The sequence below is a fragment of the Carassius gibelio genome, chromosome B14 (genome assembly GCF_023724105.1).
Source record: "Carassius gibelio isolate Cgi1373 ecotype wild population from Czech Republic chromosome B14, carGib1.2-hapl.c, whole genome shotgun sequence".
In the NCBI taxonomy this organism is placed as follows: Eukaryota; Metazoa; Chordata; class Actinopteri; order Cypriniformes; family Cyprinidae; genus Carassius; species Carassius gibelio.
The window spans coordinates 11,288,119-11,308,100 of NC_068409.1; the positions used below are offsets into that span (position 1 = coordinate 11,288,119).

At 35.4% G+C, this 19,982-nt stretch overlaps 1 protein-coding gene across 2 annotated transcripts in view; it reads right to left on the reverse strand.

Moving 5' to 3' along the window:
• Window positions 1-19,735, reverse strand: part of gabra4 (gamma-aminobutyric acid type A receptor subunit alpha4) — a 40,054-nt gene extending 20,319 nt beyond the window's left edge. Inside the window, exons 1-7 of one of the 2 annotated variants that reach the window (XM_052573551.1) lie at window positions 15,351-16,414; window positions 15,046-15,164; window positions 11,357-11,424; window positions 9,501-9,721; window positions 9,067-9,149; window positions 3,516-3,659; window positions 1,300-1,452 (exon numbers count right to left, since the gene is read on the reverse strand). In XM_052573551.1, the coding sequence (XP_052429511.1) occupies window positions 1,300-1,452; window positions 3,516-3,659; window positions 9,067-9,149; window positions 9,501-9,721; window positions 11,357-11,424; window positions 15,046-15,164; window positions 15,351-15,436 (874 nt within the window). In that variant the 5' untranslated portion in view covers window positions 15,437-16,414. Of the gene's footprint in view, window positions 1-1,299; window positions 1,453-3,515; window positions 3,660-9,066; window positions 9,150-9,500; window positions 9,722-11,356; window positions 11,425-15,045; window positions 15,165-15,350; window positions 16,415-19,661 lie in introns of those variants that run through there. The other variant, XM_052573552.1, reaches the window with a different exon arrangement.
• Between the last annotated feature and the right edge of the window lie 247 nt (window positions 19,736-19,982).

Sequence of the window (19,982 nt, forward strand, 5' to 3'; positions counted from 1 at the left end):
AAGTTTAGATATTTGTACTGAAAAAAGAGTACAATGAGTATTTTTGCAGTGATTAAAACCATTTTTTGAAAATATGTTTCAAAATCTTTCACTGAATAAGATAAATTTTTTTTTTATGAAACGTGTAACTCAGTTAGAAAGTCGTATAATAGTTATAATAGTCGTATGCTTGCTTACATTGTGTTCATTTGATCCTTCAACATACAAACAAGATAATTCTCTTGTTTTCATAGTTCTGGGAATCGCCAATTACCTCATGATACGACACACATGGTGACACACGTTATGATTCAGTAGCTCGGGAGGCATCGCAGCATCGTAATTGGATCAGGACTAAAGTCGCAACAAACTAACACTTTAAAACAAACAAAATTCCTTCGGATATATAGTTGGTTATCTTGTTTCACACTTATTCTGTGTTTAAAAGAGTCTATTATGCTCACCAAGGCTGCATTTATTTGATTAAAAATACAATAAAAACAACAATATTGTGAAATATTATTAAAATTGAAAATAACTGTTTTCTATTTAAACATAATTTAAAATTAAATTTATTCCTTTGATGCAAAGCTGAATTTCCAGCATCATTACTCCAGTCTTCAGTGTCACATGAGCCTTCAGAAACTATTCTAATATGCAGATTGATGCTCAAGAAACATTTCTCACTATTATCAATGTTGAAAACAGTTGTGCTGTGTAATATTTTTGTGAACTATGATATATATTTTTTTCAGGATTCTCTAATGAATAGAAAAAAAAAAAAAAACAGTCTAACCCTAAACCTTGAACAACAGTGAACCTATTGACTTGCGAATGTGAGCATGTAAATCTGCTCTAGTTGTCATAAGATCATACTATAGAAAAATGCAAAAAAAGAAATTAAATATCCTAAACTTTTAACCACTTTGTGAAAGTGTTAAAGTTTCTGTGACTGTACAAAGTGCATGAATATTTAACGATGCCAGCTTTAAGGCAGGCTGTCATTTGCTAAACAATTTATCATTGCATTTCACGCACCACACTGAATAACTTTAGCACTGCATATCTTGGTAAAAACTGACGCTAACCCACTTTCAAAAGTGGCTTTTACCCAGGGTTAAACAGACATTAACCCAGGGTTACGCGCAGTAGAATAAAACAAAAAGAAAAAAGGAAGAGAAGCATAAAGAAAGAAAAACGGATAGAGGGAGGGAGGAAGATATGACAGAAGGAAGCAGCTCTTTTCTCCGTATTTGCATGAAAATGGTGTTGGCGGCTCAGAGGGGGAAACGGTGCAGAAGATTTGAGAGTAACACGTACCAAAGACAGTTCTGGCGGGCACGGATTCCTTATTTATCCAGAAAGACACTTGAGAAAGGATTACAGTCATGATGCAGGGGATGTACGTCTGAATCATGAAGTAGCCCATTTTCCGTTTCAAGTGGAAGTAGACCGTCATCACCACATATTCACCTGAAAGAGCAGAGAAAAAGAAACAGGAAGTGCCTTATTAGCCCGAAAGCGGACACGCAAAGGAACAAGGTCAGAATGACAGTCTGTCACAACGGCAGACTTATTTTGGCTGAACAGCAAAGTTTTCTGGCTGTTAAGCTGCTCTGGCAGATTCATCTTATTTTAACAGAATGAGGCTCACAGCCGTATTGGGAAACAGCGCTCCAGTAATCAAAACACACACTGAATGCTCCAAATCTCTTATGTAATTTTGATCAAAAAGACGTAATAAATAAACAAATGCCATTGTCTCTCCCCCCACCACCTTCTGTTTAACTGAGTGCTCTATAAAAATCAAGCCAATCTGCAAGCACTCAAGCTGACCTTTGCGTTTAAGCAGACATTAGGCCTTGTAGCATGAGTGAAAAAGGTTTTTCTTTTAATCTAGCTTACATCACTATATCAGATATTTTCCATATGCATTGATCAGGTGACTCCTGGTATCTCTCAACAGTACGAACTGTAACATAGCCTAAAGAGCCGGTTGGCCAGATGTATTTGTTACGCGCAGGATAAACTGTTAAGACATCAAATCTGTGGTAGCTTGATGTTTAAATGTAATTCTTCCTTTAGAGTTTGTGTGGATTATCATTCTAATATGAGTATAGATATAAGATATTTTATATATATATATATATATATATATATATACAGTACAGACCAAAAGTTTGGAAACATTACTATTTTTAATGTTTTTGAAAGAAGTTTCTTCTGCTCATCAAGCCTGCATTTATTTGATCAAAAATACAGAAAAAAATGTAATATTGTGATATATTATTACAATTTAAAATAATTGTTTTTAAATTTATTATACTTTAAATTATCATTTATTTCTGTAATGCAAAGCTGAATTTTTAGGATCATTGTCACATGATCCTTTAGAAATCATTCTAATATGATGATTCATTATCAAAGTTGGAAACAGTTCTGCTGCTTAATATTTTCTTCAGAACATGTGATACTTTTTTAGGATACTTTGATGAATAAAAAAAAGAAAAAAAAAAGAAGCTTTGTTTTTAAAATATAAATCTTTTGTAATAACAATATACACTACTGGTCAGTAATTTGGGGTCAGTAATTTTTTTCTTTCTTTAAAAATAAAATAAAATCAATACTTTTATTCAGCAAGGATGTCTTAATTTGATAAAAAAAATATTAGAATGATTTCTAAATGATCATGTGATCATGCGACTGGATGTTACATGTGACACTGAAGGCTGGAGTTATGATGCTGGAAATTCAGCTTTGCATCACAGGAAGTATATTCAAATAGAAAACTATTATTTTAAGTTGTAATAATATTTCACAATATTACTGTTTTTTTTCTGTATTTTTGATCAAAAACTTTAAAAATAGTAATGTTTCCAAACTTTTGTTCTTTTACTATATATATATATATATATATATATATATATATATATATATATATATATATATATATATATATATATATATATATATATATAGATTATTATTATTTTTTTTTTTTAAATGACCTATACATTTGACCTAAATTAATCCAAGAAATTTAACATATTGTAGAGTTGAGGTTTAGACCAAATCCCAGCCACATTGTTTGAGGAATATTAATACACTGCAAGCACTACACTACTGGTCAATAGTTTGGGCTTTAATAGTTAGGATACATTAAATTGATCAAAACTAGAAGAATATAAGAAATGTTTCTTAACCAGTAAATCAGCATATCCAAATGTTTTTTTTGTTTTTTTTTTAAGGATTAAGTCACACTGATGACTGGAGAAATGATGCTTTCATCACAGGAATAAATCACAGTTTAAAATATATTCAAATAGAAAACAGTTATTTTAAATTGTAAGAATATTTCCGAATATAACTGTTTTTACTACATTTCTGATCAAATAAATGCAAACTTGGAGAAGATAAGAGGCTTCTTTCCAAACATAGGAATTCATAAAGACCCCAAACATCGTATACTGTATATTTCAAGTTATTTGCAGCAAAAATGTTGGTGTCACTGTTATATGTTATGAGTGTGTCTGTACCTGTGATGGACTTCACAGTCTCGCTCGACACAGTCTGTCCGATCAGGTCGTACTGTACCAGGCTGGACGACTCTGGTGGGACCTCCACAGAATGCTGCGGCCCTTTAGTCCAGGTATAGACCATCTCAGTCTTTGGGTAGGCATCTGACACAAAAAACAGAGCCATCACAACAACACCTTCCATATATGTTCTATATCTATAGAATATATTTGTGCATAACACTGACAACCAGACCATATCTGTGGCATTATGTGTATCCCAGTGGAAATGAAAAAGACTAATAAGATTAAACAGAGAGTAAATGGACACTTCTGCTGCAGTCTCCTGATGCTCAGAAAAAAAAGCCTTAGGTAAAACGGAAACAAATGAGGCAATTGCTGGCATATTGCTGGAAACTAGAGATCAGAGGAAAATATTTGTTTGCACTGAGATTTATGATCGCAGATTTTGGTAACTTCTCAAACAAATCTGAGCGCAGTTTGCGACATCGTTGAGATTGGTCTATAGTTACATGTGAGATTAGAGTTTCATAACATTTTTAAACGACAAGCATTTTTATTATTTTGTCTTAATTTTCAGAACAAATATCTAAACATTCTTAAATAACAATGCATTTACAATTAGGATTAAGTTTATGCTTAAACTAAGAACAATTATCTTCCATTGGGGTAAGAAATTACCTGACTGACATATTTCGTCATTAGTTTGATGCTTTTTTCAGAAAACAAGACTTAATACCTTTAATATCTTGATTTAAGAAATTTAGATAATTGTACTAAAAAAAAAGACAAAAAATTGAGGACAAACAAATAAAATATGAAAAAGTTCCCATTTGTGTTTTTTCTTTCTAAGAACCAGTGCAATTTGGCAATCAGAAGACCAAAGTCGAACATTAATGATACTAATTATACTTCTTCCATGTTTTGATTTTTCTATTATTATTTCACTAAAGGAAATAAAGTTGTTAATAGTTCAATTAAACATATCTGAGAACTTCATTATGTCTCCTGAGCGATGAAAGAGCAATCTTTGAGCAATAAATCTTCCTCTGGGTATGCCTACGCATGGAACTGTGTGTATTAGTCTGCGAGCTCAGGGTCGAACGGTCGCTGCTAAGACACTGATCTTTCCTCACTGCTGCCCACTTCCTCTACTGTGCGTGCCAATCTCAAATCCGAGCCAAGCAGAACAATCATCCTGAAACAGAAATCAAATCTGCTGAGATGTTCTCCTGCTTGGAATCAGACAGATTTCATTTATGTAGGAGAAATCCATACATCAAACAGTGAGTAGAAACTGACTGCACATCCAGTAGTCCATCGGCACATTCCCTGCGCTCCTGTCCTCCTTTGAGATCGTCATCATCTCTATCTTCCTTAATACTATTTTTTTTTTCTCTCCTCCTCACTGTCTCTTTCTCCATTTCTGTTTCTGAACCCCCACACACTGGGAAATAGAGCAAAGGAAGGGCTTCCAAGACACCCACCAACAACCCCATGAAAATAGAAAGAGAGCGCGCAAGAGAGAAGAGAGAGGGGACAGAGAGACTAAGCTAGTTTTGATCCAAAGTCACGCTGGGCATAACAAAATCTTTTGAGGGGAATTGAACGAACCCAATGCAGGCAAAGAGAACGATCAGTAAAACATGAGTATAATTACAAACCATTTTCTGATGACTCAAACTTGTCAGCTTTTTTTGTCAGCAAAACTTTCTGTCACGATGCTTATGTTTGGTTTCTAGCTGCCAGGCCATTGCTAAGTGGTTTCCATGGTTAACTAAAAATAAAGCCATTTTCATTACTTGGAATAAAATAAACATTAACTGAAACCAAACAAAAACCAATCAAAACTTAACAAAACAAAACACAAAACAAGACAAGACAAGACAAGACAAGACAAGACGAAACACAAAACACAAAACACAAAACACAAAACACAAAACACAAAACACAAAACAAAACAAAACAAAACAAAACAAAACAAAACAAAACAAAACTTTTATTTCAGCTAGTTGCCAAGGCAACAATTCTCTTTCATGTTTTGTTTAACTTAAAGTGCAAAAGCAACTCAAACATAAACCAATACATCTAAATTAGTAAAAATTGTATAAAAAAAGATAATGCAAATGAAGAAAAAAAAACATATCAAATATAAAATTAAGCTTAAAAATAATATTATTTGATCAATGTTAAAAAGATAATACTGGTGGTTTCTAAAATGCCCAGACAAAATCCAGCCATTTCAAAAGGATGTTATGCAATCAGGGGTTCTGTGGGTTTTTGTCCTATTACAAAACGATATTGTAATTTAAAAAAATATTCATGTTTGTTGTGCTTGTTTGCAGGAGTGTAATTTTGTAATTGTAATTGCATTTCAGTATGACAATAAATAATAATAATTTACTGTACAGTAAAATGTCATTATTAGTCAGTTTATTTTTATATTTTATTACTAAATTAAAACATTAAACAAAATAAATACGACCTATTACTACTGAATTATATTACTGTAACACAAATAGATTTAGTACTAAATAATAATAATATTACTAATAATAGTAACAACATCAAAAATAAGATTAATAATAATAAATATTTACATTTTCATTACAACTGTAAAATAAAAATACCAATATTAATGGCTGCCTTAACTTCTTCATTTTCAAATATTAAACCAATTTGTTTTTGTTGCAGTGGAAAGAAAGAACTCAGAAGAAAGGAAGTAAGGAAGTACAGTAAACGGCAAACCTATTAACGCTACAAACCAGTGTGTTTATAATTGTGACAACATTAAACTAGTATGATAAAGACCAGTTTGCAATATCAAGCAGCATAACAAGCTGTTTTGTAAGTCTAAAAATAACTGGAAGTGGATGACACAGAAAGCCTTGCACGTTAAAGTTACAAACAGCTGCACCACTCTTCCATTAAAAATAAGGTGGATAAGTGCTTCTTATTACAAGTTTAGGAAGATGGATGTGTATAGTTGCATTCATAAATGTACATTAATGCACATTATAAGCATTCAAGTAGTGCAACATTTACTGCAAACTGCAAACACTGAAGACACCTGACTATAAGCTGCGTGTTAACACAGTGCCGCACTTCACTCTGCAACACGCAAGACAACATTTATTTAATTAAATCTCACTCTTTGTGATCTGATCACTCAGCACTTTTATTTCAATGAATCGTGCAGAATAAGCTACACAATAAGATTTAGTGTTGTTCAGATCACTAACCCCTAAGTGATTGTGACCCAGGCAAACATCACTAATACAGTACACGAATACAGAAGAAAGAGAATGACATGACATGAGAGAGCAGCAGAAAACTGTAAAGAGTGCAAAGGAAAGAGTGTAAAGTAAGAACGAGATCTGTTATAGGTCTGCTCTGTCCCGGGGCAGGAGGGAAAGCTGTGGTGACCTTCTCGGCTCTACAGGGGACGAACAGCTCTCTGTCTAGATGCTTCCCCTCCGGCCCAAAGAAAGGACAGGAATATGTATAAGACAAAGAAGAGAGAGCGAGATATCCGTCAGCACATTAGCCCAGCCGATACTAAAAAGCCAAAACATCGAGATCGTCCTCAATCACAATGTCACATTGCGCCAGCAGGAGCTCTCTGGACTGATTTTATCTCCAGATCTTCCAGCAGTCTCTATAAAAGAGCCCTACCCACCTGCCACATATTCCCATTTGAGATTACGACTTCTTTTCAGATTTCCCTTTCTGTTCTTCAACTTTTTTTCACGTTTTCGTTTTCATTTTTGCTGACCGACTGTCATGACATTCCTGCTGATATAGAGATTCTTTGTACAGTTTTTAGAAAATGAACCAACTCTGTATTTACACACTTGGAGGAAAAAGTAATTTCTCCTTGTGGGGAAAAGCTGTTTTTCAGTCCTCTAAGGTATTGGCTCTTAAATTAAACTTGTAGCTTATATCCTGTGTATATATTTATATGTATTTTTTGTATTTTTTCTCCCAAAGAAAATAATGAACGTCATGAGTTTACATTTGCTTAGCCGACTATGAAAAAGTAATTCTACATTACTATTCAGTGTTTAAACTAGCAGCCAGGGCAACATTATTGTGTTATGTTGAAATCATTTTTTGTACCATAAATTCTCAAAGATTCTATGTTAAGAAGGCAATACTAGCCTACTGCTTACTGGATGCTACACATTGTACATTGAATACCGCCTGCTATTTACATTTAAATAAATACAACTATTTGTTTATTTGTTAAATGTTTCAAAAATTATGTTTAACTTGTAAAATTACTTTAAGTGTCAAGTTGAGTGCATTGCATTGTGGGATGAAATATCCCATGCAGTATGCTCCGCTGAACACTACAAATTTAGACAAATATAGTGAACAATTTAGCTATTCCACACATAAAATGTATATACACTATTGTTCAAAGGATTGGGGTCGGTAAAGAAACTAATACATTTATTCAGACACATTCAAAAGTGACAGTAAAGATATTAATAATATTTCAAATAAATCCTGCTCTTTTGAACATTTTTCTAAATTATATATATATATATATATATATATATATATATATATATATATATATATATATATATATATATATATATATATATATATATATATTTTTTTTTTTTTTTTTTTTTTTTTTTTTACATGATTAAAATGTTAAAATTATTTCTGTAGGATCACGTGACACTGAAGACTGGAGTAATGATGCTGAAAATTCAGCTTTGCTTCGCAACATTAGATTATATTCTACAATAAACAAAACAGTTATTTTAAATTTTCATAATAATTGCAGTATTACTGTATTTGGTCAAATAAACGCAGCCTTGGTGAGCGTAAGAGACTTCTTTTAAACACATAAAACATCTAAAGGATTCATTTGCTTATATACTATGCAGCAGATATAGTATGTGCAGTGTGCTTTTCTGAATATAGCCATGTTTTGACAAACACAGTCTCAGTTTAGAATAGCATACTACTCTTACTATTTCTGCAATATAAAGATTTGTCAGAAACAGTTAGTGTATTATGGTGGTATCTTATTCTGAATCAGCCACCTTTCCAAAATGTGTTTATTGTGTGTCATAAGCTGAAGTGACATTTGCATTTGATTGGACAAATATAAATGCAATGAAATTCAAACAAGTCATTAACAGTTTTGGCCTTTTTCTGCTACAGAAAGTGAATTAAAAACTTGTATGCTAGAAGTGAATTTTGTCAGCTTTTTGGGAGCATACTAGCATATAGATGAACTGTAATTCTGAATTTGTAGGGTCTCTACACACAAAAGAAACCCTTTAATAATCAATTCTGTTTCTCGTTTGAATTGTTCAGTCATCTGACAGGGAAGAGAGAGAAAAATCCATTTTTAAAGGAGGGATTATGTCGTGCTCTTCAAGAAACGCTTCATAAGTAATGTGCTTCTCCTCACTCCAAACACGCCATTTAAACTGCCATGTTCCTTTACTCTGAAATACTGGCACAAATCATGCTTTAATGTTCTGTAGGATGAAAAAAATCAACATATATAAAGTGTAATCCTCACAGCTGCCGAACTTCAGAGGGCAGGAGTGGCCGTCCATGGGGAAATCGACGAGTTTCATTGGACATTCTGCAATGATTGTCAACCTATCAAGAACAAAAAACAAAAAAACAAAAAAACAGATGAAATGGTTAAAATATTGGTGATGTGATGTCCACCAATGCCTTCAAAGTACTTTACACCAAGTAGGACATGTTCCTGGATCAACATCCATTTCTATCAAGCAGCTCGTATTGTAGTGTTAGCCTTAGAGCAGCGTTTGAGGCTTCAACATCATCCATATCAACCACTGAACACAAGTTCTGTTGCAGGACCAACAAAAGATGATCCAGGAACACATCCTACTTGGCAAAACTCGGTCACCCACAAGCAGTCATAGCCTGCCAAAGTCTTTTCAGCATAAATCGGACTCAGGACTGCAAGGATGCGTGCTGTACCTCATGGTGTACAGGATGGTGCCGTTCTTCATGATTCGGAAGAGTCTGTTGGGTGCCGTCATGTTGTGAGCCACAGATCTTTTTCCGTTTCTGAAGAACGTGTCGGGGGTCCAGACTTTGGTCACCATCAGGTTATTTAGCCGGAGGATCTCCACCGGGCCGTCATACTTCAACCGCCTATCCACCCATGTCTGGCGGAAGAACACATCCATGGTGTACTCCTGGAGAAAACAGACAAAGGGCAGTCAAAAGTGCACGCAAATCAATCTGACTTACTCACGACAGAACGCTTCATTAAAGTGGTTCTGTAAAAAGCAACTTCTTAAATCAAAAACAAAAAAATCCACCATAATCTTGCAATAACTCTGTCTAGGCATTTACATAAACACTTCTTATGCTGACAAACTGTGCTCCTGCCAAATTCCCCTGTAACCCTTAAAAACAACATGACATCAAACCCTATTCACAGTTTAATCTTGATATGAACTCAAGGATTTCTCATCAAATTCTTCAAAGAAAGACATTTCTTGTAAAAAAAAAAAAAAAAAAAAAAAACCTCTGTAACCTGTAACCCCTTAAAAAAACGGCATAAATGCACCCTAAAAATTATTAAACTGTGCCGATTCACCAGAAAAAAGCAAAGTATGCATCTCATGAACTCTAGCATTTTCATATTCCTCCAAGAAGAATTTCCTTGTATAAAATTCCCCTGTAACTCTTAAAACATAAAATCAAAATGAAGTATTATTACTTTTTAAAGACATTCTTGTATTGCCTTGTAAAACATTCCCCTGTTGTACATTGTAAAATCATTTATTTTTTATTTACTTTTTAAAGAAATCTCTGTTATAGTATTCTACACCATTAATCAGTAGATTTTATTCTGCTAAATAACGTTTATTTTCATAATCTCACAGCAAACATCAAACTTTCTACACATATTTTTCTCCGATAAAAAGAAGCTGTAAATAAAATAAAAAGTTTGACGGAATATATTTTACAAGAAAATACCACTGAATTTATTTTACTTCAAATCTATGCATTGAATTAAATGTTTTAGGCTACCTGCCGTTTCTTTGTAATTATTTGAGACAATTGTTTTTAGTTAAAAGTGTTTCTACAATTATTTTTGTGTGTGTACTGCACTGAAGAAAACCAGCTGAATATTTAGTTTCACTTCTGGAAATATATGATGTTTTATTAACAAGGTTCGGGAGGAGCGCGTCAGATATTTAGCCTAATTAACACTCAGATGAATCAACACCATGGTATAAATACAGCTGACTTACCTCTATCCACTGAGGGTTTATCAGCATCCCTCCTCCTCCCCATTTCCTCACTTCGAGTTCATACTACACTCTCATGGGGGTACTCTTTGAGCCGTTCCTGAGCTTAGAGCCCTTCCCCGGACAGTACCCCAAATATGCGTTACCATACTTCAGCTAATTTATATGTAAGCGTGAACTCATGAAATGACCTTCCAGAAGTTGAATGCATTAAGGATGCTGTTTTATGATTATTTTTACTACAGCCTGTACCAGTCTTAGCTAAACACTGTAAGTTTGGTCACATTTAGCGCTCACATCATATATTATAAGCTCATATTGTTCTCAGGGGAAAATACCTGCTGAAATTGTTGACTCAATCTCATTTTTTTTTTCTACTTGATTCACTCTGATTAAGCAGGCAACTGTACCTTGCATTGATCTAAATGGCAAACTGGCTGAATGATTTATTTTTAATCCCATCTCAGTGGATGGATATGACACCTTATATAACAGCTGCTCGTTCACACATACATATAGACACAAATCCAGCGTGTTCACACTTAAACATTAACATCTAAGATCACTCACCATCTCTACGTCGGAAACTGGGCCAAAACTTGTGACGTAAATATCGGTCTTCACTTCCGTCACTGGACCTGGTCAGACACAGGAATCAGAATCACATTAAATCCCTTATGACTAGAAATAGATCTGAAATAAGTGCACAGAACTGATGTGATATCTGAATGTGACTCAAACCAGGTAGTACATGGTCATGATGGTGTAAAGTGTGTTTCATGTCAGAATGGAATCAAAGCTCAACTTGAGTCACAGTGGAGTGGACAATTTGTAATTATTTGCTAATATTGTGTAACCTTTATGACAATATTATGCAGTGTTAGAAAACTACTATTAAGCTTTTAGAAAGGCTGCATTGCCTACAGTATTAAAGTAGTCTAAAGCAACACATGAACGGTTGTTGGTTAAAATCAAAGGAATAGTTCACCCAAAAAATTAAAAAAATGGTTGAAAATTCACCCTCAGACCACCCAAGAAGTAATTACATTTGTTCTTCAGAACAGATTTGGAGAAATGTAGGATTATATCACTTGCTCACCAATGGATCCTCTGCTGTGAATGGGTGCCGTCAGAATAAGAGTCCAAACAGCTGTAATATCACTGTTGAATCACTCTTTACAGAATTGTAAACAGTGTTGGTCTGTGCATATTTCTCTTTAGATTCAGACAAGATGACTTTTATCACTGGATGAAGCTATTTTATGGATAGAAGAGTCTGCTTCGCTCTGCTTAGCCTCTAGCAACAGTTTGAAGTTAAAAACATTGTAATGATGGGTTTGTTTCCTACAAACATGGAGTTTTTCACTTGATAGACTAATCATGTATATAATTTGTGGATTATTGTGATGTTTTTATTAGCTGTTTGGACTCTCGTTCTGACGGCACCCATTCACTGCAGAGGATCCATTAGTAAACAAGTGATATAATACAAAATTTCTCTAAATGTGTTCTGATGAAGACACAAACTCATCTACATCTTGGATATGACGTCAGCCAAAAGGAAAGGCAGATAATGCAGATTTTTTTTCTTAAAAAAAAAAAAACATACGCTGTCAAATGCACAATATTACCATGATTGTGTATTAGGAAGGGAAATGGGCACGTTAGATTTTACTTTTCCCTGACCGAAGCCATTTATTATTTATTTATCTACTTTTGCAAACTTCTTGGGGAGGGAAAAATGAAAAAAAATGAATGAACAAATAAAGACCAAAAGTGTCACTGAAAACAGACTCAGGCACTCAAAGCTCTAAATCACATGATAATCACTGAACCCTCTCATTGGTTGAACTTGTGAGGGTTGAACTCCTGATGTTCTAGAGGCTCTCTGATAGATGCTTGAGTAAATCACTTGAAAGAGAAGTGCCTTCAGTCAAACACAAGAAAAATGTATTATCTGTCATTAAACAGACACCTGAGCATCTCTCAGTTGACAACCACGAATCCTACAGAAATATGAAAGACAGGAACAATCTCACAAACTCAGTCCACTGCACATAACAATCAAAAAAGAGATCTTAATATCTCAAATCTTGCTTCTATTCAAATGAGAATAAACTTAGAGTAAATGGAGGTTTCTCAGGTCTCCTGTTTTTAGATGCATCTCCTTTAGAGATTCAAAAGATATAACAGTCCCTCAAACTGCACAGATTTGCCAAAAGACCAAAGTACTGTATGCAATCAAAAGTCAAAGGTTTCAATATGAACTCAAACATTTCTGATGAAATTCTTTGAACACCAAGCTGCTGTTCACATTCACTTTATAGCTCTATACACTTACTGCTTGACAATTACCTCATTTGTCTCTATTGTTATTTATTTAGATTAAAATTTTCAATAAAAATCAGAGAACTTAACTTAATCTCTCAAGCTATAAAAGCAATTTTTATTTTCTCCAAAATGTAATTAAAAAGCATGAATTATTTCTTCAGCGTAACACAAAAGGATTTTTTTTTTCAATATAACAATGCATGCAGTGTATTTTTTTTGTTATTGGAGTACATTTTACAAGAAAATATTGTTTCAGTCTTTCTACATCAAAATTTCACATTTGATTCAGTGTTACTTAACTGTTCTTTGCAAAGAATTATTTGCAAAAATGACTAGCGATTCCTGAAAATTGTGAGAATCATTTGTGAGAAAATTGTTTCAAAGTAAATCTTACTCCTTCATAGTGTCATTAGTCAAGCTCTAGAAAGTACCAAAATAACCCTTTTAGGTATCATAAAATGACTCATGCTGTACGTTCCAAGCCATCTGAATTCATAATAGAGCTTGTATGCAAAGCAGAAATGCAAAGTTTAACTTGATATTTACAAGAAAATCTTTCTCTTGAGCCACTGATTCCAGAAGACTTATAGTGGACAATTCGTATGGACTACTTTTATGGTGCTTTTTTTTGTCACATGCACCATTAATCAAATTCGAAACAAAATTAAAGTGAATTTTCATTTTTGGGTGTACAATTACATAATACAACGTATTTTGAAAAGTGCATTTCTTCAAACCCAAGTCCTCACGACGCAACAATCAGACAACAACAAGAAGGCTAGTGATAAGAGACGCGCCCGAGCCCTGATATCTATCATCTCTGAAGCACTGCATTCTTTGGCAAGGGCAACTCATGCGATCCTACTAGAACTGTGAACCCACACCATCCTGCTGAGAGCTGATCAAGCCCCTCCAGCCTGATCCAGCTCTGCTCGAAAGCTCTTGTCATGTGAAGGTGGGTGTGCTGCTCTGTTTGGAGAGATGTGTTCTCTGCCTCTTCACTAAAGTTACATAAAAAAACAGAGCTTCATTCCCTGAGCTCCAATCACATCCTGGCATTACACACAGAGATCCACAAGCTTTGATTTGATTATTTATTTCTTGACTAAAAAAATGAAATGAGGAAAGGGGGATAGCGGAAACTGTGACGTGTACAGCAAGTCTTGATGTTTTTCTTTATATAGTAACTTTCATCAATAAGTCATTAATCAAAATTATATAATGTTTAATACATCACTAGCTGGTGCGTATTGGCTGAACATATTTAATTCAATTTCCAACAATCTGTATGCACACTAATGATCTTTGAGGCAAATTATTTTAATGACGATAAGTTAGATTTTAATAAATACACACACGATTTTTTAAAAAAAAAATCTTTCAAGCACACTTTAAGGGGTTAATTCTAAAGTTTCAAGCACTATGACCACCGTCAATTTTTCCATGCTGTTGTACTCAGAACAAGAGCTACATTAAACCTAGTCGATGCTGACCACCAATTATACAGCAGCAAACCATATGGCATCGCCAAAACGGCTAAAACGCTGATGCGCGCTGTTAAAAGATAGGAGAGCGTGGGGAATGTGAGCGGTTTACGCGCACAAAGCGAACATCTGTACTCTTCCTACTTAAAATATGCATTAAGCAGCTTTCTCGGCGCGATTACATAACCAAACTCGCTTAAACAAACAAAAGGCACCCATCCAACAGAGGCAGAAAGAAAGTGACAGCAAAGGGACATTTGGAGTTGGCATACACCTCCATCTCCCCTCAGAGGACACCAACCCTCACCAAACAAACAACACTTGGTAAACAGCATGCGACCTGCGTAAAAACACAACACTTGGAGAGCACGATTTGCGCGAGAAGCTTTAAAAGCAACCCGCGCTTTATTTTTGACCAAATGTTGGGATGATTATGGCACGTACCCCCAAATCCAGGTCGGAGTCTGTTATCGTATCCATCCAGAAGTCGGTCCAGAATGCGTGTGAAATTTTCCGGATATAATTTCTCATCCTTTCTGATCTGTCCAGATATTCTCTTTATGCTAAAAAAACAACAACAACAACAACACAAAGTAAACTGAAGCATTTGACATTGGACACACAATAAATAAATGCCTATTTTTCGTATCAATCAACCGCACAACAGTTCAAAAACGCCCGGGTTTGTCGCTTGTAACCTCGAGGCGAAGAGATGCCATGCGCAACGCTCACATCCAGTTGGAACTCACCAAGCCGCCACACACAGAAAGTAGAGGAGAGTGGAAATAGAAGTGGGGTACATCGCAGTCACCATCTCCTTCTTGGCAGAAACCATGTTTACATGCCATTCTTTAAACCTTCTTCACATTTCCCTTCGCCAAACGTCCCGAGGAAAGATCGAGGAAACGTGCGGTAGCGCGCAAGACGCGCTTCACCATCACCCGCAAAGCCGTGCCAGCGAAGGATCCAAATCCAGAACTCACTCTGCGCCCGATGGATCGCCTACATCCAAACCCCAAACTCAGTTGTTAAGAGAAGCATATGGTGAAGCATCCTGTGGAATCGTGCGTCGCGCTGTGAGGAGGTTAGAGGAGAGAGAGGAGGACGCGCTTGGTTCCTACACACTCGCCTCAGTGCCAAAACTGGGACATGCGTCCGACGTGCAGCACACTCACGAGCGCACCTAAGAGAAGTCTGCCTGCGAGCGAGATCACTTGCTACAGTGATATACTGTAGCTAGTGCATGGTGGCATTGCGCATGAACTCACTTTACGCAGCAGTTCTCATGTCCGATCTTGCCCGTGGTAAACTTTGACTTTGGGGGACGGGTGTTAATTGATCTTGGCAACTAAAAGGTGCAAATTTGAATTCTACCCTTTTTGGAATATAATTAAACCCGCTTGCATTGCAAGATTAACAGCTCCTGCTTTCTCGGAAATAATTTATACGGGCGTGTAAATATTACAGCATATTGAAATGGGTCAGTGTTTGTCGCAACGTTACACACATGCTCGCGCACAATCCGAGGTGCACTGTACAGGAAGTAGGACAAACTACATGCAGCTCCTGTACACCTGGGACAGGACAAAGTCTTCGATGTAGTATGCGTGCGCGCGCGTGCGTACGGTCCTGCGAAGAACATGCTTGGTTTCCCTCCTGATCCGACACTCGATGGTAACCGTGAACAGAAAAGCTAATTAACTTGTCCAATTGTTTTTGATAGCAATCATACCCAGCGATCCTTATCAGCACAAGCTGACACACTGCACATGCATAATAACTCCAGTCTGTCACTATCACAGCCTATATAAAGCATCCGTGTTGCATTTAGTTGCCTATAAAAAGCAAAACCTTATCCTCAATCAGCACTCTCGCTCTGCTTTATAGCGTATGATCTGTGGGCAGCTGGTGGCGTATTCACCGGCCTTATTCACAGGTTGTTCGCGTGCGAGAAAAGCGTATAGACCTACTAAACAAAATGAGCTAGAGGTGGCAAGTAACATCACATTATTAATATGTGGTAAAATAATGAAGAACGGAACGAATAATAATTTTGGTCCACCATGTGCTTTTGAGTGAAGAAACCAGCTTGGAGTTTGCAAAGTTGTCATCTTTATTATTAATTAGAGAAAAATGTTTAAATGCGCTACACTTTATAGTTTCATGTCACAATGCTTTTTTTTTTTCCTATAGTGATTATAATGTGAAGAGAATGAAGCTTTGGAGGCTTGTCCTAATTTTGATTTAAAATAAGTCAGCACAACCTTTTCTCTTTAGCATGAAGCAAAGAGTCTGCGCACAACAGAAAATCTAATAGTGAAACAGCCAAATAACTTCTGTCTAGGTAACTTCAATTTTTGCATTGTTCATCAGTGCACATTGTGGTAGCACTTTATTTTACAGTCCTGTTCCTCATATACATACTATGTACTTATTATAGCAATTACAATAACTATGCAATAACTAGGTACTAACTCTGAACCTACCCCTAAACCTAACCCTACCCCGTGTAGTTACCTTGTATTACCAGAACTTTCTTAGATAAATACACTGTAAGTACATGTTAGTACACGTACTGTAAAATAAAGTGCAACCCACATTGTTCTGAAAGTATTATAAGTATTTGTGTAAACCTTCATTAAAACATAAAAGTTCTGTTCTGTTCAGTTGAGGTATCTAAGGCTGCATGTGTAGGGAAAAATAATAGCAATATTATTAAAATCCAGTAAAAACTGTATGAAATCATGTCCTAATTTTGCACATCATGGAACTGAAATTACAACTAATTATATTTTAATGTGAAAAAGGTCAAAATAATGACATGGGGGTGTTCAGGAAACCTGTGTGAAAACAATAGTTATTTATGCACTTTCATTTGGTGGGACTAGATGGACAGAAATGACATAATTTGCCCTTAAAATAAGTTATGAGATAGGATGAGACATTATAGGCTACATTTGCTGAAGAAGTCAATTTATCTACATACAGTACACCACAACCACTAACTTAACTACATTTTGTCAGTAGAAGAGCAGTATCTTAACACTTTTCATAATGCAGTGGTCATGTACCATGCAACTTTTTTCAACAATTGGTGATGTAATGAAAAAAAAAATAAAAAATAAAACAGTTTTGATGTTTTTCACATAGAATTGAGTAGAATTTCTTTAGTCAACAAGCACTCATGAAGCTCTGATTTTAGTGACTCCGTTCATTTGTTTAGATGGTCAATTAAGATTAATAGTTCAAATACAATTCACATATTTATTTTGATAATTTATTATTTTGTGTTTTCTTCGGGCTTGTACTGTGTTGATATATATATATATATATATTGCAGAAAACTAAATAAATAAACATTAAGAATTTTATAGAATTTTTCCCCAGCCCACAGTTGACATCACTTTTAACCAGTGTGCATTAACACTCAGGTACATGCAGGAACATTTGGGGAATGGCGTATAGAGGTGTTAGCGAGTGTGAGAGTGTGGAGAGAGCGCCAGAGAGAGCGAGGATAGAGGACGAGAGAGAAACGAGAGCAGGGAAAAAGAGAAAGGCCAAGAGAGGAGAGGGCCCTTTTACTGCATGTTTTCCGAGCTCTTATGGAAGGACTGGCAAATGAAACTAATGACTCAGAACTGTGACTCAAACTGTCTGTAATCAAATCCTATCCACAGAAAAGCACTTGACATGAGCAAACATACGCACACAGATGCAAACACACACTCAAAACATGCCACATTTTCTTGCGATCGCTATTGCCCCTGACAAATCCCTGTATTATTGCGCTGAAAAAAGCCCATCCGCTTCCCACAATCATTCTCCTACACTACACACAATCTCTAAAAGCCACGCTCCAGCGTTTCACAGCTTCACAGCTGTCCTGCTTGCGTTTCAGACATCCTATGGCAACCTCTGTTCTCATAGCAAGGCGGCAGTCACCGTGTTATCGTTTTGTCCAGCTCATTTTGTAAGATCCATGGTGTTTTGCGCTCTGGCTGTTGGCAGATGCTTTCTACAGCCACTTTGTGTTTTAATGCGTTTTATTGCAGAGGTTCTCAACTGGTGGGTTGTGACCCAAAAAAACAGGCTGCTGGTCTGTTATGATAAAAGTCGTTTAAAACAGGAAAAATAATTTTGCTAAAGGTAAATCATAAATTGCAACCACACAACATAGCCCTGCATCTTGAATCTGCTGATTTGGAAAAATATTACCTAATTTGATAATGATGAATTTGTAGCAATGGCCAAAAATACATTGAATGAGTCAAAATAATTAAATTTTCTTTTATGCCAAAAATCATTAGGATATTAAGTAAAGATCATGTTCCATGAATACATTTTGTAAATGTTCTACCATAAATATATCAATACTTGTTCATTTTTTAAAAATTAGTAATGAACTTCAGTTGCACAAATTCAAATGCGATTTTCTCAATATTTAGATTTTTTTGCACCCTCAAATAGTTGAGTCTCTGCCACATATTGTCCTATTCCCAAGGACAATATCCTAAAAACCATACATCAGTGGAAATTAGTCAGCTTTTAGTCTAGTCTAATAGCTAGTTTAGTTATTTAGTCAGCTTTCAGATGAAGTATAAATATCAGTTTCAGATAACGGACCTGTATGACTGGTTTTGTTGTCCAGGTCACATATACTGTATGTAACAGCTTTATTGCAAAAAAATAAAATAAAAAATAAATAAATAAATAACTTCCTATTTTAACTTACATTCAAAAAGTGAAATCAGATTTAGGCATGTGTTCAGATTCATTCAAACATTGGCTGGGAATTAAACAAATAGTGGTAATCTGGCTCAGAGGGAGATAGAAATCATGTTTTTGTGTCAGTTTTTCTGTTGATTAAGGGATAATACAATGGTTACAATGGTCGTCATTTTAAAAGCATAATATTTTGTGAGAAAGGGGTGACATGCTCAAGCAAAACAGGCATTTTTGGAATCAGCAGCCCAAAATTAATTTGAAACAAGCACTGGATTTCATTCAGCAAAAATTATGTATAATGGTGTAATCATGCATATTAGGTGCATATTAGATACCTGGATAAAGCTGTCCATGAGCAAAACAGTTATCTCAATGGAGTTGCACAGCTGGCGCAAGAGCCCTGGAAAAATATGGCATCTTTGTTCATGGGTCTTTAGTTTACCAGGTTTATTTTGCAGCTATCATCTGTAGCATAAATGGCATAAACGTGATTATTCAATCTGGAGACAGAGGAAAACGACATCATGACAACATAGATTGACTGATGGCACCATAAGATCACTGAGATCATAATGGGAAACAACTCTTCTAGGCTGTCAAAAACAGCAGTCAGTGAGAAATAGAGAAAAGAGCCTCCAGAACAATTTATGCTCTGG